The following is a 23161-nucleotide window of genomic DNA, read 5'->3' on the forward strand; positions in this document are numbered from 1 at the left end:
CGAGTTTGAGTAAGCTCCGGGAGCTGGTGATGGACAGGGAAGCCTGGCGTGCTACAGTCCATGGGGTCGCAAAGAGTTGGACACGACTGAGTGACTGAACTGAGCTGATGCTCATATCATGCCAACCTTTTATCTCCACAGGCAGACCGCTGAGGATGGACCCCTGAGCCAACCCGGCCACAGCCAGGACTGATGTGCCCCGGGAAGGAATGAAGTATGGATGTGAAGGAACGGCGGCCCTACTGCTCGCTGACCAAGAACCGCCGGGAGAAGGAGCGGCGCTATACGAACTCCTCGGCGGACAACGAGGAGTGCCGGGTTCCCACGCAGAAGTCTTACAGCTCCAGCGAAACCCTGAAAGCTTTTGATCACGATTCCTCACGGCTGCTTTACGGAAACAGAGTAAAGGATTTGGTTCACAGAGAAGCGGATGAGTTCTCCAGACAAGGTAGGTAGGTCCTTGTCCAAGTGAAACGGCAGGCACGCTTAGTTCGCGCTAACTTGCTGGTGTCAGGATGCCATGATTATTTTCTTAGATTGACGTTCTAGCGTCTGATTCAGACTTTGAGAGTTAGGTGATCCCAGAGTCTTCCGCATTAGAGGTGGAAAGCCACCCGTGGGCATACGGAGCCCCAGACATAAGTCCTTCCTGCACACAGTCAGAGTGTTGGAGCAAAAATTCCAGGCTCAGGAAGATGCTCACAGTGTTTTTCTAGTTAGAGTTGGTGTAGGGAGAACAGAACTGTCGGTGAGGAAACCCATCTTTATTCTTCCTCCGGATCACCTCCTGATCCATCCAGCCCAGCTGTTTCTGACTGTTTATAGGAGAACCTGCTTCAGAAGAGTTCCATTTTCTCGCTCAAAGGCAATCTAGGGCATTAAGGTTAAAACATCCTAGTTTCCCATAATCTGTTATGGTTTGATCATTCACATTTATTTGTTGAACATTTTTACACTCTTGTTTTCTGCCTGTGTGTTCAACCAGTGAAACAGTGACTGCTGTAACTTGACCTCACAATCCTAACCTTTCTGATATCCACCCATTAAAGACAGTAGCTTCTTTAAAGTTAGCATAAGTGTTAGTTGCTCAGTTGTGTCTGATTCTATGCAACCCCATGGGCTGTAGCCCACCAGGCTCCTCTGTCATGGAATTCTCCAGGCAAGAATACTGGAGTGGGCTGCCATTTCTGAACAGGGAAATCTTCCTGACCCATGGAACAAACCTGGGCCTCCTGCACTGCAGGCAGATTCTTTACCATCTGAACCCGGGAAGTGTACATAGAGACATTTTGTTTCTTCTACCACAGTCTTGAGATATGTGCAACATTACTACTAATAAAATCTCCTTGCTCCTGCATTGTACATTTAGCCATAGCTTAGTGTCACTTAGCAAACTGCATCAAGAAATGAGGAAAAATAAACTTCAAAATAAAGAATATATTCATTCTTTTCCAGTCACCTTACAGAAAGTGTGACTCAGTCTGATCCTGAGCAGGAACAAATTTCAGAAAAAAGTAATACTGCAACAAATCATTAAAAAATTTGAAAATTTTCCACGTTGTTTTTTTTCTTCTCTGCATTGTGGAAAGAGCCATCCTAACTAGATTGAAATATCATTCCCTCACCTAAAACCAGTTTATGTCAAGAAGACTTATCTGATTTACCAAAGGGAGATTTTTTCCCCCCACTTACTTCCTTACTAAGTTTTTTCCCCCCACCTGCCTTACTAATTACATGTATCAAATTGCGTGAAAGAGGGCAAAATTGTTTAACAGTTTTAATCCAGTTTTTAAAGGAAATATGGAACACACATTTGAGATAGGTACTATTGCTAAATTAAGGGTCTTGAGCTTGTTGTCCAATGGGCGATCATTCTAAACCCGATTTTTTGTTTCATGTTGTCTATACAGCTACTGTAGATTATCAGGGTATATTTTTCACCAATTGCAAAAATAGGAGGTACTGTAGACATGCAGGCAATGGGAGCCTGGTGAAGTCTTGCCTTTTATAACAAAAATAACTGTGTAGTGACCTATAAGGGAAAAAAATACCTTGTGGAATACTATTAGAGAAAAAAGCTGCACATGTGGCATTATGCACCCAGGAAACACATCCCCACCCCAAGTACCCGTTTTCTTTTGGCAGAGAGGAGGATGCTTAACAGGTTAAAAATCGCGAGCTGCAATTTTCACCTCCCAGGCAGCGTTAATCCAGTGCAGACTGTTAATGACACGGTGAGACCATCTGTGGAAACCCTGGAACCTTAGACTTAGGGGACCAGGCAGTCCTATTGCCCGGCTCCTTGCCAGCCAAGGGCTAGAGCAGGAAGAGGCCGGAGGAAAGAGACAGAGAGGCAGGCAGCTGACAGAGGCCTCCTGTCAGGAGAGACTGAGGGGCGTAGTGCGAGGAGGGTTAAGAGAAGTGAAAGGAAAAGCGAAAGTGCAGCGTGTGCTGGTGCTACAGCGCACTCGACTTGTTCATAAATCAGATCGTATGAAAAACGTAAATGGAATGCATCGCTATTTATAGCTGAGGCGCTGACTCCTTACCTCGCGGCCGTCTATGTGCTGGGAGGTGTGTGCACCGTCACTGAAGTCTCCCAGCACCCTGGGAGGTGGGGCCTGAGGGCAGGATCCTTTCACAAGTTGAGACAGTCAAGCCTGGAGCATTGAGATCCCATGGTCAGTGAGGGCCCCACAGGGACTTGAACCCGGGTGCTACCTCCAGTGCTCAGGCTTCTAACCTCTGTGCATTTGCTAAAGCAGAAAGCAGGCAATCTAGTGTCATCCTTGCCCTGCAGTTTCGTGCAGTCAATTTTAGCCAGTTTTGATGGTACTGAAAGGAGGAGACTGAAGACATCATAGATGGATGTGAGAGTTGGACTGTGAAGAAGGCTGAGCCCCGAAGATTTGATGCTTTTGAACTGTGGTGTTGGAGAAGACTCTTGAGAGTACTTTGGACTGCCAGGAGATCCAACCAGTCCATCCTAAAGGAGATCAGTCCTGGGTGTTCTTTGGAAGGAATGATACTAAAGCTGAAACTCCAATACTTTGGCCACCTCATGTGAAGAGTTGACTCATTGGAAAAGACTGATGCTGGGAGGGATTGGGGGCAGGAGGAGAAGGGGACGACCGAGGATGAGATGGCTGGATGGCATCACCGACTCAATGGATGTGAATCTGAATGAACTCTGGGAGTTGGTGATGGACAGGGAGGCCTGGCATGCTGCGATTCATGGGGTCGCAAAGAGTCAGACACGACTGAGCGACTGAACTGAACGTGATTTTGTGATTGGGTGGATGAGGATGGGGCGGGGGGAGAGAACTATTGCAAATGCTTTTTCTTCCCTGTGGTTTGATACAGGGAATGTTTGTAGCAGGAAGGGTAGATGAGGAAAGGAACAAGTCAAATCTGCTCTCAGATTATGTGTTTCCCAAGCAAGAGTAATGAAACCTCCTCCCCAGCTTTCATTTTCTTTGAACCTGACAAATGTCAGTTTTTCCTCCCTGACTATTATGCTGTGGGATTAATTATTTAATTGACAAAATGTGCTTCCTGCCACAGCTCTTGACATCATACACATAATAAAAATGAAAGATTAAAAAATATTAATAGTAGCCAAAGATTATTGAATCCCTTCCAAAGAATTATGCTAATTGAGCTTGTCTGTGGAGTTCTAAAACATCTTGTCCGTCCAAACCCGTTTCTTTGAATGACCTGGGAAAGTGTGCCTTCAGCTGGAGGAAGGGATAAAGAGAGAACCCACCCCCACCCCCGGAGGCTCAGTGGTAAAGAATTCGTCTTGCCAGTGCAGAAGATGCAGGTTAGATCCCTGGGTTGGGAAGACCCCCGGGAGAAGGAAATGGCAACTCACTCCAGTATTCTTGCCTGGGAAATCCATGGACAGGGGAGCCTGGCAGGCTACAGAGTCAGATATGACTTAGCAACTAAACAACAACAACCCATTAATTCAATTACATAGAAAAATCAAATCTAAAAATACCGTAATTTTAATCAACTATTTAAAAAAACAGAAATATAATTTCCTTGTTTTTATCAACCAATTTTATGGTCAATTCTCAAACTTGGTTTTAATCATTTTTATGGCTTTACTGACTGCCAGGTGACTCTTTTAAGTTATATGTTCTATTTAGATACTGTAAACCTGAGGATGGCTTCCTTTTCACAGTAAAGTGTAATTTGACTGGATCTTGCACAGATCTCTTTCTGTCTCTCCTTTTAAATCTCTCCATGTGGTTTATTGGGTGATGGAAAGAGTTGTCCTTTTAGCAGCTGTGGAGCTCACTGTAGGTGTGTTGGAGTTTGGCTAATAGTGGGTTCTTTGGCATCTTGGATACTATTTTCTTTGATTCATCTTTGAAAGGAATTTATCCCATCAGATGTGAGACACATTTCTTATGAAACAGCTGCATAAGATCATCCCCAGTTTTTAGAGAAGTGATAAAATATCTTCTTTTCAGCGCTATGTACATTGCCTGTAATGTTCTTGACCACACGAGAAGGCTCATCAATCCAACGGGAATGTTGGCCCTGAAGGTGAATTTTGAAATGAGGTGACATCTAGAAATGGGAACACTTTTTTGTTCCACAGAACTATAAGCCTGAAAAAAAAGAAAAAGAAAAGAAAAACACCTCTGAGATAATCTTAACCCAAAGTAGTTATCTGTTAGTCAGGCATCAGGTTTGAGGTTGTGAATCTCAGGATTTTAAAATGAAAAGATTACCATTTACTCTTCTGTTATACAGTATCAGTGGGAAGGAAGGCTATCTGTTCTTATATCTGAAAAGCAGACAGCATTATGTCTGTGGTTGTACCACACCTGAAATCAAAATAGAGAATCCACTTATACTGTAGGGAAGGGAAGGATAGAGGTAGATGGACAGACCAACACTCTCTGACTTCTGAGAGTGGCTCACATGCTTTCCTGACCGCTCGCTTCTGGCCCCGGAAACTTTCCACTCTCCTCACTGCTGCTTCACAATTTGCCTTCTCTTCCTGCTCATCATCAGCAGTCCCTGGCTCCCACGGACATGACCTCTCACCTCGAAGCATGGCGGGTCCAAGGCCAGTAGGTAGGTCCCACAAGCCCAGAAGCCTCCCGCTGCCCTTCCTTGGAGACTTGCATCCTGAGTCCCAGTCCATCTTTTATGTAAGATTCCAGATGCTAGCCCCTTCTATTACCACAGAACGCTCTTCCGTGAAACAAAAGGACATTAGAGGAGCAGTGTGAGCCCGCCTGTAAATGTGCATCCAGGATTCTGGAATAAGGGTGGCTTGAATGGTGCCTCATCCTCCCATCTCTGGCCAACTCTTTACCTCCCCTGAGCTGAGCAGTGATATGGGTGCAGATGAGATCTAGAACCTTCTTCAGGTCCTGATGGTCAGAGCTGATGCAAGTGCTTTCCTTGTGGGGCCAGATGAAAGCTCCAAAGGGGGTGCAGCAATTTCAACAAACTGAGAGCATAAAGACAACCCAATGGGAAATTGCTTGAAGAGACAATTCACAGAAGAGCAAATCCAAGTGGTCAGTGATCATATGAAGAAGTCATCAGTTTTCTTATTAGTCTGAGAAGGGCAGTAGCCCATCCTGAGTCCCCCACCTTTCAGGTCCCAAATGATGGTAGAGCAAATGTGAAATGTACAAGAACCACTATAAGGGAAACCTTTAAAAAAAAAACTAGAAATAAAACTCTTTCCCTATTAGCAAAATCTAATAGCTGGAAGAAACTAGTACAGAAATTAAGTGGTCCAAAAATCTCATCCAAAGAGAAAGGGGAGAAACAGTTACAGAATAGAGCTTTAGCGGAGGGAATAATTTGCATTCTTGCGTTCATGCAAAAATGCTATCTTGCATTCATGTAATAATGAAAACTAAGTATTTGAATATGAATGTCAGGAAAGGGAAGATAGTCATTAGTGAAATGAAGAAAAGCACAATAGACTTACCTAATTAGCAGGGGGGAAAGGAATGAATAGCAGTCTGATCACTTGAGCAAAAACAGCTCCAAGGAAAAAGAGGAAATGAGTAAAATCAGGAAAAATCATAAAACAAGATGGAAAAAGGGAACTCTATATAAGACATATTACATGAAATGAAAAATACACTGAATTTTTATAGAAACTATCCAGTTGATTTATATGTGTTACTGGTACTTATATGAAACAGACTTGAGAGGGTAAAAAGTGGTTGAGAATGAAGAGATACATATAATGAGATATTAGGTAAATACAAACAAATAAAGTAGGAATGGCAGTATTAATATCGGGAAAGGTGGAACTGACAATTAAGAATACTAAACAGGATAAAGAGGACCAGTAAGTAAAAGATAAGAGACAAGAGGATGGACATTCTTAAATGCATACATTAAACAATATAGTAGCTACATTTACAAAGCAAAAGCTTTTGGGAGAAAGAAGATTATTAAAACATACTTACTATGGAATATTATAGTTCATCTTCTTCAGAAACAGATCTAAAAAGACCAGCAAAAAGAAACTTACTATGTTTCTTTACTATGTACCTTAGAAAGATGTGAGATATCTGGGAACAAAAGAAACCAAAAGAAAATGGGAAGAAGTAAATGATCATGATAAATTAGAGGCAAACAAAAAGTTGATCATTTAAAAAGGCAAAGAAACCAGAAAGCATCTGATGGTCCTGGTTACAGAATAACGAGATCAAAAATAAGGAGAGACACCGAAGACATTGTAACAACTAAAAGGATCTGCTCCGAACAATGCGTTTTTTTAAATCGAGAGAAATTTATTTTTTCTTTATAAAATATGATCAACCCCAAGTTATTTCAAAACAGGGAGAAAACTCGTCAGAATGGATCATCTCAGAAGAGACTAGAAAGGTGATTAAAAAGGACGTCATTAAAAAGCACCAGATAGCTTCCTGTGGGTTCCCTGGTGGCTGGGTCGGTAAAGAGCCTGCCTGCAATGCCGGAGACCTGGGTTCAATGCCTGCGTCGAGAAGATCCCCTGGAGAAGGAAATGGCAACCCACTCTCGCTTTCTTGCCTGGAGAATTCCACGGACAGAGGAGCCTAGCTAGATACAGCCCATGGGTTCACTGAGTCACTGAGTGACTCACTTTTACCATCTAGGTTCCTAGCTGAATTTTATGTAATCTTCAAACTACAGGCAAGTGTAAAGTTAAGAAAGTTATTCAACACCAAAAAAAGAAAGAAAACAAAGATGAAAAGCACTCAAATTCATATTGTGATATTGACACAACCTTAATAACACAACTTGATTAACTTAGTACAAAAAGAAGCTATCTAGACCAAAATTGCTTCTCAATATGTACCTAAAAATTCTAAATATTTGTATGTAAGAATCTAGAAATGAATAAAAGGATAATAGTCTGGACTAGGTTAATAACCAAGTGCTTGCTAATCCTTGGTGGTGATGCAAGGATTTTTTTCAATGTTAGGAAATCTATTAACATAATTAGATTAATAAATCAATGTAGAAAATCATGATCTTATCACTAGATGATGAAGTGGTTTGGGGTAAAAATTTTTAAGTTATTCCTTCTTAAAGTAAAGCTCACTAAGTAAACAAGAAGGAAAAACACATTAATATGTTAGTTGTATAGGATAATCTATCAAAAAAATTGAACAACATTTTAAAGGGTAAGGTCCTAGGACCATTTCCATTAAAGTCAGTAACACAAGAAAGGCTCATCTACCATCACAATTACTATGCAAAATTGTTTAGACTTTTTAGCAATTGTATAAGAAAAGAAAATGAAACAACTGTTATATATTTTGGAAAACATTGAAACTAGCACTTTTGTTGAATACATGATTGACTTTGTATGTGCAAAAACCGTTTGAAATAAAAAACATTAAATATTTGAAGCAAGTTGGTACTTGGGTAAATAGAAGATAAATATATAGACCCCACTGGTAGTGTATGTAGCACGATAGTTAAGAGCATAGATTCTGGATCTAGATGATACGGGTTTCAGACCCACATCTTTCATTCATTAATTGCATGGAAAGTTACCCAATTTGGCCAAGTAGCTTGCTTAAATGAATTACTTAATTTCTCTGTGCTTCAGTTTTCTTCTATGCAGATTGTGCTTTAGCTTTCAATCTATAGCTTATGGAGGATGAAATGAGTTAATATATATAAACTACTTATTAATAGAATAATTGCCTGATGCATGTTATATACCACTTCTAAATATTTATTAAACAATCATTGGCTAAATTTGGAAGTCAGAAAAAATGTCTTACCACAATGTCAACAAACACTATAAAGCTCTTTGGAATAAATTTTACAAGACTTGTATGGGACCTAATAAGAACAGCTCCATAAATATTATTATGAGACATAAAACAAGATCTGACTAAATGGAAAGAGAGTCAGTGTTTTCAAATGGGAAGATAGACATCATAAAAATATCAGTTCTACCAAAATAAATGCATAGAAGTCAAGGCTTATGTTTAATTTGAAAATGTGATCTTAAAATTTGTCTGGAAAAATAAATGTCAAAAATAGCCAAAAATATATTCAAAAGTGAGAATAAAATGCCCTTACCATACATTTAAAAAAATTCTAGGAAGCCATGTAATCACATTTATAAGATACTGGCATAAATAAAAACAAGTTGATCAGTGAAGTAGACTAAAATTTCAGAAATAGATCCTAGTATATAGGGAAATTTAGCATAAAACAAAAAATGGCTTTTCTATTCAGTGTAATTTGATAAATGGTGCTGGCACAACTGGCTATCCATCTGGAAGAATATAAAATTGGACCCATATCTTTCAGCATATTCAAAAATAAATTAAGATGGATTAAAGACAAATGTAAAAAATAAAGCAGCAAGAATTCTAGAAGTTCATTTGAGAGACAGAATAAAGTAGGAATTACTTGATCCATTAGTAGCAGAAAGCTTCAAAAACAATGATTCAAACACCTAACAGAATTATTTCCAACAAAGCAAGAAGTCCAAAGGTAGATTGTCTAGGGTTCGAAGATGCCATCAAGGACCCAGATTATTTCTGCCTTTTTTTTTTTTTTTTTTTTTTGCTCAGTCATCCTTCGCATGTGGCCTTTGTCCCACAGATCCCCAGATATTTGCTGCATTTTCATATTCCTGTTGAAATAGAATAAAAGCCAAGATGAGAAGCACTTCTCTCCATTGGACTATTTCTTTTTACTCCCCAGAGACATCTTCCTGCATCTCTTTTTTCAGAACTTGTTATACTTGGCTACACTTAGCTGCATGAGAAGAGGGAACATTTACTATTTTTGCCTTCCAGCTTCTATAACAGAGGCAGGCAAGGAAAAAGTGGTTGTGAATCTATACAGCCTGCCCCAGGGACTTTGTGTACATCCCGAGGATAGAGGAGACCATTCTAATAGAAATTAAAAGCGCAGAAGAAAAGCCTTATATGATTATTTTTTATTTAAAATCTTGCATATAAAATATAAATAAAAGTAAAAATACCACGAACAAAATTATCATGTTGGGAAATATATTTTTAATCCATGTGACAGATAAAAGGTATACACACATATATATGATATACAAAGAGTAACTTTGCAAATGCAAAACAGAAAGACAACCCAAGGGGAAATGGCTTGAATAGACAATTCACAGAAGAGCAAATTCAAGTGGTCAGTGAACGTATGAAGAGGTCATCGGTTTTCCTATTAATCTGAGAAGGGCAGTAGCTCATCCCGCTTCCCCCCTGCACAATTTGTGTCCTGCTCCACTCATTGAGCATTCATGAACCAGGTGACCACCAGTGATTTGCTCAGGACATTCCTCCCAGCTTGGTAAGCAGGAAATGACTGGGAGAAGCAACAATGCCTATTTGGAATTCCGAACACATTGTTTTTTTCAAAAAGGTAGGCTTGTATATTGACGTCACACACTGGAGTGTTCTTCTATCCAGATGACTTAATATACTTGCATGCTTTATCTGGGCTTCCTCTGTATTGTTTTCATGGAAAAGTATATACTGATCCATTATCAACTTCTAAAGGCACTACATTGATTCCTAAAGCAAGAATGTACAACTGAAGTTTTGGCTTAGGAAGAAAGTTAAAAAAACAAATTAGTTTGCATTTCAGTGGGGTTATGAAAGGAAACCTGCCAGTTTTAAATCATCAAAGATCAAAGGCAAAGATCATCCTTGTCTTGGAACCATAGGAGTGGAGAGGGAAAAACACCTTCCTAGACAGGCAGACACTGTTGCTTATGTTGACTCTGTCCTGATGGCTGGTTTTCAATTCAGGATGAATTCCAGGCATGGTACAAGCATGGCACAGTTTCTGATTTAGTTTCAGTTCAGTTCAGTCACTCAGTCGTGTCCGACTCTTTGCGACCCCATGAATAGCAGCATGCCAGGCCTCCCTGTCCATCACCAACTCCCGGAGTTCACTCAGACTCACGTCCATCGAGTCCGTGATGCCATCCAGCCATCTCATCCTCGGTCGTCCCCTTCTCCTCCTGCCCCCAATCCCTCCCAGCATCAGAGTCTTTTCCAATGAGTCAACTCTTCGCATGATGTGGCCAAAGTACTGGAGCTTCAGCTTTAGCATCATTCCTTCCAAAGAAATCCCAGGGCTGATCTCCTTCAGAATGGACTGGTTGGATCTCCTTGCAGTCCAAGGGACTCTCAAGAGTCTTCTCCAACACCACAGTTCAAAAGCATCAATTCTTCAGCGCTCAGCCTTCTTCACAATCCAACTCTCACATCCATACATGACCACAGGAAAAACCATAGCCTAGACTAGACGGACCTTTGTTGGCAAAGTAATGTCTCTGCTTTTCAATATGCTACCTAGGTTGGTCATAACTTTTCTTCCAAGGAGTAAGCGTCTTTTAATTTCATGGCTGCAGTCACCATCTGCAGTGATTTTGGAGCCCCAAAAAATAAAGTCTGACACTGTTTCCACTGTTTCCCCATCTATTTGCCATGAAGTGATGGGACCAGATGCCATGATCTTCGTTTTCTGAATGTTGAGCTTTAAGCCAACTTTTTCACTCTCCTCTTTCACTTTCATCAAGAGGCTTTTTATTAGCTCCTCTTCACTTTCTGCCATAAGGATGGTGTCATTTGCATATCTGAGATTATTGATATTTCGCCCAGCAATCTTGATTCCAGCTTGTGTTTCTTCCAGTCCAGCATTTCTCATGATGTACTCTGCATAGAAGTTAAATAAGCAGGGTGACAATATACAGCCTTGACGTACTCCTCTTCCTATTTGGAACCAGTCTGTTGTTCCATGTCCAGTTCTAACTGTTGCTTCCTGACCTGCATACAGATTTCTCAAGAGGCAGGTCAGGTGGTCTGGTATTCCCATCTCTTTCAGAATTTTCCACAGTTTATTGTGATCCACACAGTCAAAGTCTTTGGCATAGTCAATAAAGCAGAGATAGATGTTTTTCTGGAACTCTCTTGCTTTTTCCATGATCCAGCGGATGTTGGCAATTTGATCTCTGGTTCCTCTGCCTTTTCTAAAACCAGCTTGAACATCAGGAAGTTCACGGTTCATGTATTGCTGAAGCCTGGCTTGGAGAATTTTGAGCATTACTTTACTAGCATGTGAGATGAGTGCAGTTGTGCAGTAGTTTGAGCATTCTTTGGCATTGCCTTTCTTTGGAATTGGAATGAAAACTGACCTTTTCCAGTCCTGTGGCCACTGCTGAGTTTTCCAAATTTGCTGGCATCTTGAGTGCAACACTTTCATAGCATCATCTTCAGGATTTGAAATAGCTCAACTGGAATTCCATCACCTCCACTAGCTTTGTTCGTAGTGATGCTTTCTAAGGCCCACTTGACTTCACATTCCAGGATGTCTGGCTCTAGATGAGTGATCACACCATCATGATTATCTGGGTTGTAAAGATCTTTTTTGTGTAGTTCTTCTGTGTATTCTTGCAACCTCTTCTTAATATCTTCTGCTTCTGTTTGGTCCATACCATTTCTCTCCTTTATTGAGCCCATCTTTGCATGAAATGTTCCCTTGGTATCTCTAATTTTCTTGAAGAGATCTCTAGTCTTTCCCATTCTGTTCTTTTCCTCTATTTCTTTGCATTGGTCGCTGAAGAAGGCTTTCTTATCTCTTCTTGCTATTCTTTGGAACTCTGCATTCAGTTGCTTATATCTTTCCTTTTCTCCTTTGCTTTTGGTTTCTCTTCTTTCCACAGCTATTTGTAAGGCCTCCCCAGACAGCCATTTTGCTTTTTTGCATTTCTTTTCCATGGGGATGGTCTTAAGTGATTTAGTTTAGGGATGAAATATAAACCAAATTTCCTGGTGTTAAAGGAAATTTTAACCCTATGATCCATACTTTTTTGGGGGGTTTCCCTGGTGGCCCAGATAGTAAAGAATCTGCCTGTACTGCTGGAGACCCAGGTTCCATCCCTGGGTCAGGAAGATTGCTTGGAGAAGGAAGTGGCAACCCACTCCAATATTCTTGCCTAGAGAATCCCATGGACAGAGGAGCCTGGCGGGCTACAGGGGTCCATGGGGTCGTGAAGAGTCAAAAACGGCTGAGCTAGTAACAAACATACACCCATGCTTTTACTAAGGTTTAACTCTTCCTTTTCCTCCATCTTGAACTCATGACACTGTTCTCAGCTTTGTTTCATAGCCCACTCTGTTGCCTTCTTTCTGCCTCTGTGTAACCTTATGGGTGGGAAATTTCTGAGATCCTCCAAGTCCGTTTTATAGATGAGGAAGACAGACAACTAGGCTTGTGAAAATGCTCACTCAGTCAACAGCTGGTGAGTTCCAGAGCCAGAAATTGTTGTCGTTCAGTCACCAAGTCGTCTCTGACTCTTTGCGAACCCATGTCACCAGGTTTCCCTGTTCCTCACCATCTCCTGGAGTTTGCCCAAGTTCCTGTCCGTTGAATTGGTGATGCCATCCAACCATCTCACCCTCTGTCACCCCTTCTGTCTTCAATCTTTCCCAGCATCACAGTCTTTTCTAATGAGTCAGCTCTTCGCATTAGGTAGCCAAAGTATTGGAGCTTCAGCTACAGCATCAGTCCTTTCAAGGAGTATTCAGGGTTGATTTCCTTTGAGACTGACTGGTTCGATCTCCTTGCTTTCCAAGGGACTCTCAAGAGTCTCCTCCAGCACCACAGTTCAAAAGCTCAACTCTTCAGTGCTCTGCCTTCTTTATTGTCCAGCTCTCACATCCAGAGAGGTGGAAAGACTATAAACCGGAACGACCATAGACTTGACTATGTGGACCTTTGTTGACAGAGTGATGTCTCTGCTTTTTAACACACTGTCTAGGTGTGTCCCAGCTCTCCTTCCAGGAAGCAATCATCTTCTGCTTTCACATCTGCGGTCACCATCCGCAGTGATTTTAGAGCTCAAGAAGAGGATATCTGTCACTGCTTCTACCTTTTCCCCTTCTGTTTGCGTGAAGTGAGGGGAGAGGATGCCATGATCTGTTTCTTTAAGATTGAGTTTTAAGCCAGCTTTTTCACTCTCCTCCTTTACCCTCATCAAGAGGCTCTTTAGCTCCTCTTCGCTTTCTGCCATTAGAGTAGTATCACCGGCATATCTGAGGTTGTTGATATTTCTCCCGGCAATCTTGATTCCAGCGTGTAACTCATCCACCCTGGCATTTCATGGGATGTGCTCTGTGTATAAGTTAAATGAACAGGGTGACAATAAGCAGCCTTGTTGTACTCCTTTCTCAATCATAAACCAGTCAGTTGTTCCATACAGTGTTCTAACTGTTGCTTCTTGATGCACATACAGGTTTCTCAGGAGACAGCTAAGATGGTCTGCTATTCCCATCTCTTTTAGTGTTTTCTGAGTTTTTTATGATCCACATAGTCAGAAGCTTTAGCGTAGTCAATGAAAGAGAGATAGATGTTTTTCTGGAATTCTCTTGCTTTCTTTATGATCAATCGAATGTTGGAAATTTGATCTCTGGTTCCTCTGCCTTTTTAAATCCAACTTGAACATCTGGAAGTTCTCGGTTCATGTAATACTGAAGCCTAACTTGGAGGCTTTTACTTACTAGCATGGGAAATGAGTGCAGTTGTCTTGTGATTTGAATATTCTTTAATACTTCCATTCTTGGGAACTGGGATGAGGATTGACCTTTTCCGGTCCTGTGGTCACTGATGAGTTTTCCAAATTTGTTAACATATTGAATGCAGTACTTTAATAGCATCATCTTTGGGGATTTGAAATAGCTCTGCTGGAATCCTATCACCTCACTAGCTTTATTGGCAGCAGTGCTTCCTAAGGCCCACTTGACTTCATCCTCCACAGTGTCTGGCTCTAAGTGAGAGACTACACCATCGTGGTTATCCAGGTCATTCAGATCTTTTCTGTACAGTTGTTTTGTGTATCCTTTCCATTTCTTCTTGATCACTTCGGCATCTGCATCTATTAGGTTCTTTACCATTTCTGTCCTTTATTGTGCCCATCTTTGGAAAAAATGTTACTTTGATGTCTCCAGTTTCCTTAAAGAGATCTCTAGCCTTACCTTTTCTGTTTTGCAAGAAATAAGAGTCAAATCCTGTCGTGTTTCTGCTCTACTCTTTCACCTTCTAGCTTCCATGAATAAATCAAACCATCCTAAGAAAACCATAGTAAAAGTTTTGAATATGCTTGAAACCTTGAAGTAAACATAGATAGGTTAGAGAGGCCATAAAAAGGACAAAATGTAAAAGAAAAAAAATTGAATTTCATCAAAATCAAAGCTTCTACTTATGAAAAAATACCTTTCAGAAAATGAAAAGGCAAGCTGCATTTTACATATTTTTGCATATTTACGTATATATGCATGTGACAAATATATGTACCATTATATATATGCATATTTGACATACACATATGCCCACATATATATATGTTGTATATGTCAAATGACTCATATCTAGAATATATAAAGAGCTCCTATAAATCAGTAACAAGATTATCAATGCAATTTAAAAATGGACAAAATTCGTATAACAGAAACCATGCGGATGATACACAAATGTCTAATGAACACATGAGAAAGTGCTCAGTATCATTAAGCCATCAGGGAAGTGAAAATTAAAACTACAGTGAAATACTACCACTCACCCACTAGAATGACTAAAATTAAAAAGATTCACAGCACTAAATATTGTTGAAGATGTGGAACAAATGAATTCTCATACATTGTTGATGGGAGTGTAAAATGTAAAATGGCAAGATTTGTTTAGAAACTGGCAATTTCTTATGTAAAGTTAAAAATAACATCTTCCCTTTTTCCCAGCAATTCATTTCCTAAGTATTTACATAAAACAAATGAAACTCTATTTTCATAGTGACTTGATTCATAATGGGCCCAAACTAGAATGACCAAGTGAAATTATGTAACAAATTGTAGTATATTCATGCACTAGGTGGATCTCCCTGGTATTTCAGCTGGTAAAGAATGTGCCTGCAATGCAGGAGACCCCAGTTCGATTCCTGGGTTGGGAAAATCCCCTGGAGAAGGGATAGGCTACCCACTCCAATACTCTTGGGCTTCCCTGGTGGCTCAGCTGGTAAAGGACCCACCTGCAATGCAGGAGACCTGGGTTTGATCCCTGGGTTGGGAAGATCCCCTGGAGAAGGGAAAGGCTATCCACTCCAGTATTCTGGCCTGGAGAATTCCATGGACTGTATAATCCATGGGATTGCAGTGTTGGACATGACTAAGCTACTTTCACATGCAATAGGACACAGCTTGGTAATAACAAAAATGAATTACTGGTACAAGCAACAGTGAGGAAGAACCTCAGAAATATTCCATTAAGTGAAAGGATTCAGAGGAGATACTGCATGACTCTGTTTATATTAAGAGCGAGAATGAAAAGAAAACTCATCTGTAGCAAAAAGAAATCAGAACAGTGGTTGCCTGTGAAGATGGGGATTGACGGTATGGGATACAGGAAGGAACATTTTGGGCATGAGGGAGATGTGCCATATTTGGTTTGGGTTCATGGTAGATATATCTGTTAAAACTCACTCAAGTGTCCACTTGAAATTTGTGTACTTCGCTGCATGTAGAATTTACCTAAGCAGTGACAATTTTAAAACTGTTGTTGTTGTTGTTCAGTAGCTAAGTCTTGTCCAACTCTTTGTGACCACATGGACTATAGCACTCCAGGCCTCCCTGTCCCTCACTATCTCCTGGGGTTCCCCAAGTTCATTCCATTGAATGGGTGATGCTATCCAACCATCTCATCCTCTGCCACCCTCTTCTCCTTTTGCCTTCAATCTCAAAACCCAAAACTAGACATTTCAAACAACTGTAGTTGAATATGGAAAGTTTGGGGTTTGCTTTCTCCTTTCATCCTGCTTCAGCCATTTCATTTGACCCTGGGACTGTCATATTGTGTCCACTGAACCACAACCACAGCCCTCTTAAAACCCACCTCTGTTGCCAATCCACTGCAGTGTTTTGCTGAATAAAGACATTTTGATCATTAAGATTATAGCATTCCCAACCTATCCAGGCTTCCCCGGTAGCTCAGTCAGTAAAGAACCCACCTGCCAGTGCAGAAGACTCGGGTTTGCTCCCTGGGTTTGGAAGATATCCTGGAGAAGGAAGTGGCAACCCACTCCAGTATTCTTGTCTGGAGAATCCCAGGGACAGAGGAGCCTGGAGGGCTATTGTCCACAGGGTTGCAAAGAGCCGGACATGACTGAGCGAGTAACACTAATCTGTAACACACTAACCTATCCAGGACTGTGCTGAGGGAGAAAATGAAGAGTTGGTAGTACATGGTTAGAACCATGCCTTTCAAATATTTTCATCCATTTCTAAATAGAAAAAAAAAAAAAAAAAGCCCAACTTTAGTTCTTGGATATAGATTGCATTTTTGGACAGTTTTATTGTTGGAATTCACTAAAATGATAAATAATTTAAAAGTATTTCCCCATATTGCGTGTTCCAGATAGGTCAAAAGAATTAAATTCATATTTCTTTAATGTAGGTTATGGAAGATACACATATTATTTTTTTTATTTTATTTTATTTTTATTTTTATTTGAATATCACTAATAGCATGTAAAAGCAGTATTAATAACTCTGTTGATTGCAATACTAATTGTGTGTCTCTCTGTACTATTTTATCCTGCTCTCAAAGTGAAAAGAAATACATCCATTTTTTCTTACTCTTCTTATTTTTATTTTGTTTATTTGTATTTTTTGCATTTTGAAAATCAATTAAACAGTCAAGCATGTTGGAAATTGTGAAAAAGGAGAATTTGAGAGCCAAGAGCAAAACACTTTTAAAGACTGAGATTTCGTTTAGTCTTGGATGCCATTATAGTGAATAATGGGAACTGATCCTAGACTTCAAAAGAAATATGACCATATGGTCTTACCATTCAGCACTTAATGCTGCTATGAATTTCCAGTTCTACCCCAACTTTTCATTTCCCCAGTGTTCCCCCTCACCTCTGTCATCTTACAAAAACGAAAGGAATCTGAAACCTTTTTTCACATTTTCTGAAATACTTCCTGGTGCTGAGAAAAACCTTTTCTTTCTGAGAGTAGGGTTTCATAAAGAAAGACAAAAACCTGAAACATTCATCAGATCCCCTGGGCTAATTACTGCGTCTCCAAAGTTTTTTATTCCTTTTAAATATGAACTCCTTAAAATGATTCGTTCAGAGATCAACATGATTAATCCTTCTCAGTCACTACAAATGTCAGCGGCGGGATTAAAGGATTTAGACAGCCATGTTTACTCAACCTTAAATTTCTGTACTTAAGACATGAGTTAAATAGCTCTAGTTTATCATTGTTTCATGCGAATGTTTTCCTCTTTAGTTCCCTCCTTTAGCTCCCCTGCCTAACTGATTGTTAACTAATTTTGGCTCTTAAGTAGGTAAGTGCCTCTTTCAGGCTTGGCAACCAACCTGCTTTGTAGATTACCTGCCAGAAGGTGTGAGTAGATAGACATAGCTTATAGCCCTCCTCCGGACACAGTGGGGGTAATCCTCTCCCCCTGCCTCAGCCTTTATTGGTCTGATGTCCTGAGCCCCAGATTACTGCTAAACTTGTATCCGGTTCCTTGCCACGTTGCCAATTTTGGATCCACATTGTGAGTCAACATGGTGCCGCTTCAGTCACAATTATTAAACACCTGCTGCTTCATGCCAAACCGCACACATATTTATACCAGCACCTACTGCAATCTGATTATCAGATACTAGCAGATATGTTGTGGGCGTATTATCATTCATCGTTAGGTCTTAAGTTGTTCTAAAGAAATAATTACTAAGTGAAAAATAAAAGGCAAATTCATTTTCAGAACACTTTTGAGAAAAAAAAAAATTAAGTTTACAGTTATCAAACTCATTCCAAATGGTTGCTAATGTCAGAATTGCACTGTTTTGCATTGAGAATCTAAATCCTTCATGGTACATGCTAAGATGCTCTTTCTTTGTAAGTCAGCAGACATACAACCTAATTTTTCTCCTTTGAGTCACTAAACCTTCTCTTCCGCATCCGTATGTTTGTCCTCCCCTGGAGGCTTCACAAATCTTATCTTCAAGCAAATGTGTATTCTCTGGGGCTCTTCATGCTAATCCTGCTTTTCCCTGCTTGCAAGTACGCTAGGGGATTTCCCTTCTCAGCGTCTCATCAAGCTCCCTGTCCAGTCTCAACCGCACTCTTCCAGTGACAGAGGTGCGGTTCACAGCTGAGTTGCGGATGGACACTGGCGGAGTAGCCTGCCAGGGCTTCCATTAGACCCGTGTTCTGAGTAATAGACTGGGTTATAGACAGGCTGCGTCATGGCCATTTCCTCTGTCCCTTAGAAATTCGAGACTGTCGTTGCATGTTCTAGATGTTAATGTCTTATGAATAGGTAAACTGAGAAAGTGATGAACACCACTGAAGATATTTATGTTTTATAGTCAGTAAAATGGGGAGGGAAAGTTAAGATATTTAGTGGGATTCTAAGTTAATGTTTCAAATGTATTAATAGTTTTGGGTAGGGTTTTGTACCTAAAGGTTTGTACCCTCATTGAAATCTCTATTGCATGTTTAAGGATGGGTATTCTGTTCAAATAGTGACAAATTTAACATAAGGAAGTTTGGAGTGTCCCATAAAATATGCATTAGAACTCAAAGGGAAAAAAGTTCCATGAGTTTGTTTTATTGTGTGATCTTAACAGTTTGCAAACATAGCAAGGGAACTCCAGATAAGATGGTGACACAAGTCCCCCTGTTTCCAATGAGAAATGTTTGTCCAATTTGTAGGTTTGTGTTATGGCTCCACTCTTGAGGATTGTTGCTCCATATCTGAGAACAGATAATTCTGTCCAAACTGACAACAACCAAGGAAAATGCTTAAAGACAGTTATAGGTTATTGTATCCCTGTGTATTACATTTATATTGATTCTTCTCTCCATTTCCTATGCTCAGTTTTGGGCTTGTTACCTCAGAAAAAAAATAGATGCTCATTCTCCTTTAAAAAAAAAAAAAAAAGCCCCTCGATGATGAAGGGAAGAATTGAAGTAAAAGAAAAACGTTGCTCCCATATTTCTTACACAGCTTCATTTCTTTACAGTAAATGAGGAAGGATTTTTAAAACCCAGCTTCTCCAAGAGGAAGCTGATTAATTTCTAATTATTGGATAAGAGCTATTAAACAGAAAATCAAGAAAATATGTCTTTTTTATGAAAATACTTTTGTCTTTCTTTCTTGTAGTTAATACAAATTATCAGGGGAAGTAAAAATTCAAAACTATAAAATAGAAAATTACTGATTTCCTTCACAGCTCTTTCTGTATGATCCAACATCAAAGTTATATAGCCCTTCTCACCTTCATTCATGCTCCAAACCATACACATTTATTTAATTTGTTGATTCTCTTTCTTAGTTTCCAAAAATGGGATCATATTTATACACACTACTTTGCAACTTGTACTTTTTTACTTAAAATGTATATAATAGGCTTCCCTCCCAGACATTTCCCTGGTGGCTCAGAGGTTAAACCATTCTACTTGGAATGCAGGAGACCCGGGTTCGATCCCTGCGTCGGGAAGATCCCCTGGAGAAGGAAATGGCAACCCACTCCAGTACTCTTGCCTGGAGAATCCCATGGAGGGAGGTGCCTGGTGGGCTACAGTCCATGGGATCGCAGAGTCAGACACGACTAAGCTACTTCACTTTCACTTTCACTTTCCCTCCCAGAACAGAAGATATAGGTCCAAACCCACTCTTTCTACTAGCCACGTAGTCTTCCATGAAAGGAATATAAAGCTTATTTAGCCATTCCCTTTCTGGTAAATATTCCAGTTATTTTAATTTTTGCAACAATGTCATTAAAAAAAATTATTTGTACAGATATGTTTAAGATTAGCTGATTTTATTTCTCTAGGATATAGTCTCAAAGGTAGACTTTATGGGCTAAAGAATATTTTAACTTTGATAGAAAAATACATTTGAAAATTAAAGCAGTATATTAGAAGACAAAGAAAAAATAATAGAATAAAGTAATAATGAATTTGTGTAGCAGACCTACAGAATCCACTGCTTTCTAAGAGAACATGATGCTTGGCTCCAGTACAAATTTTATTACCAATGACCATATAGTCCATCTCCTCATTGCAAGTTTGCTGTATGGTGTACACACTTGCAGTGTGGTACAAAAGAAAACCAACCGATAGTAACAAGTGAAGTTATATAGAAGCCGGAGCCCTCACACACTGGTGCTGGGACAGGAACATGGTGCTGCCACTGTGGAAAGCAGGCTAGAAGTTCCTGAAAAGACTAAGCATAAAAGTACATGCAAGGTGACCAGCAATGCCACTCACAGGTGTATACACAAGAGAAATGAAAACATGGTATTCCATAGTAACATTTTCATAATAGCCAAAAAAATGGAAACAACTCAAATCTCCATTCACTGTTGAACAGAGAGAGAAGGCGTGCTGTGTCCATACAATCGGAGACGGCAATGGCACCCATATTGTTTGACCGTAAGAAGAAGTGAGTATTGCCGCATGCTATAATACGTGTGGATCTTGAAAACACCACGTCAAATGAAAACAGCCAGTTGCTAAAGTCTACATATTATAGGGCCCCTTTTCTTTGAAATGCCCAGAATAGGCACTTCTGTAGTGAGAGAAAGTGTTTTAGTGCTTGCCTGGGGCTGGAGGGAGTGGTGGGGTAAGAGGAGAAATAGGTGACTGATAATTGGTACAAAGGGTGATAAAAATATTATAAAATTGATCGTGATGATAGTTGCACACCACCACGTGCTTACGAAAAACTGTTGACTTGTACACTTTACATAGGTTCATTGTACAGTTTGTGAGTTAGTATCTCAATAAAGCAGTTTTGGAAAAAAGAACAAGCAGGTGAAAGAGAGAAAATGGACAACTCTAGACATTCGAGCATGTAGACATAAGCAAGGAGAGAATACACGAGTTCCCAAGCTAGGCCCCCCTCCCCTGGGTTCTGCAGTCACCGCAGATGACTGAGGCTACCTCCTCATGCAGACTTGTTTTCTTGTCAACTCACTCAGACACAGCAGATATCTTAGCTATTGATGACCATCCCTGCACTGCAGCTTTGAAACGTCCCTTCTTGGGCTTCCCTGGTGGCTCAGAGGTAAAGAATCTGCCTGCCAATGCAAGAAACATGGGTTTGATCCCTGGCGCAGGAAGATCCCACACGCCACAGAACAACTACGCCCATGCACCCCAACTATTGAGCCTGTGCTCTCGAGTCCAGGGGCTGCAACTGCTAACGCCTGGGTGCCTAGAGCGTGTGCTCAGCAGCAAGAGAAGCCAGCGCAGTGAGAAGCCTGCACACCGCAACTAGAGAGGAGCCTTCCCTCGCCACAACCAGAGAAAAGCCCGCTTCACAGCGAAAACCCAGCATAGTCAAAAATAAATAAATAAATGAATAATTTTTTTTTAAAAAGAAAAGCCCCTTCTTGCTCAGATTAGGCTATAGACACCATGTAAGAGAAAGGCCATTCTGCAAGCCCCTGTTCCATTATTTCAGAGATGCCTATGCGTGGTGCCAGCCTCATAGGACTTTGCTTTCACATAGTCCTTTCTACTTTGTCACATGCCCTCACTCATTTTTCAAAATGTGAACCTTTTTTTTTTTTTAATGATGCAATTTGCCTGGACTGTTTATTCAGTTTTTCTTTTATAGATTTTTCAAATTTATGAGTGTCATAAAACAAAAATGCCTAATCTAGTCCAAGCTAACCTTGCCTTTTAATCACGAGAAATTTCATCCTCAGGTACACTTTATTCTTGCTGCAATTTATTTTGGGACTGTTTCAAATTGTAATGGGAAACTCTGTGGTTGGCCTTGGTGATCAAAGTTATCAAAATTCAATGTGCAGGAGATAAATACTGATTTCATCAGACTCAGCCAAAAAGAATTAATATAGAGACTCAGAGGGCAAAGAAAGAAATTAAAGTAATGGTATTAGAACCATTGCAAAGAACACAATCTGAAAAAACAAAAAAGCATGGAAAATAAGAATAAAGGTATCCTCGTTTCTTTTAGGTTATTTGAAGCCAAAGATGACTTTAAGCAAGGTGGTTATGTTTTTAGTCTGGTTCCAGAGCATCTTTGCTGCCTTTCTCTGCCTGTCTCTTTCCACTTCTCCACACTGACTTAAAGTCTTGCCTGAACAGCTGCGCCCAAGCCCCAAACTCCCAGCTCCACGGTACCTCAGCCAACTGCCTCTTCTCCCGATCAGGAATCCTTCTTTTCCTCCATCTTCCTTCTGTTTGTCGAAAGTGGCTGTGCTTTCCATTAGTATATCCCATCTTGCTAAACATTGCTCAGCTGTAGGAAAAAAATATAATAGCTTAATGTATTCTAATTTAATTACTAGAGCTCCCCAGATATGTTTGCATTAAAATGAGGGATCCTACAAGCAAGACTCCTTAACCTAAAGGAGAATCAACAATAGTGGAATTTGAAGCACTGGATACAAACAGTTTTGATTGAAGGAAAAGTCAACTTTGGTGGTGATGTGGCTCTTCTAAAATTATTTGAAAGCAATCCTCTGCCTCCCTTCAAATTATACATTTCTCTATCATTATTACATTTGTCTGAATGTTTATTTTTTGTCATTTTTCATTCTGCTCCCCTTTATGCTGGTCTCATTTACGTAAAGCATCAC

The 23161-nt window shown here is 40.2% G+C and overlaps 1 protein-coding gene across 1 annotated transcript in view; it reads left to right on the plus strand.

The window, feature by feature from the left end:
• Positions 1-216: 216 nt before the first annotated feature.
• TENM3 (teneurin transmembrane protein 3) overlaps positions 217-23161 on the plus strand; it is a 450290-nt gene continuing 427345 nt past the window's right edge. The window contains exon 1 of the mRNA XM_052661270.1: positions 217-448. Coding sequence (XP_052517230.1) covers positions 217-448 — 232 coding nt within the window. The remainder of the gene's footprint in view (positions 449-23161) is intronic.

The sequence above is a fragment of the Budorcas taxicolor genome, chromosome 24 (assembly GCF_023091745.1).
Source record: "Budorcas taxicolor isolate Tak-1 chromosome 24, Takin1.1, whole genome shotgun sequence".
Lineage (NCBI taxonomy): Eukaryota > Metazoa > Chordata > Mammalia > Artiodactyla > Bovidae > Budorcas > Budorcas taxicolor.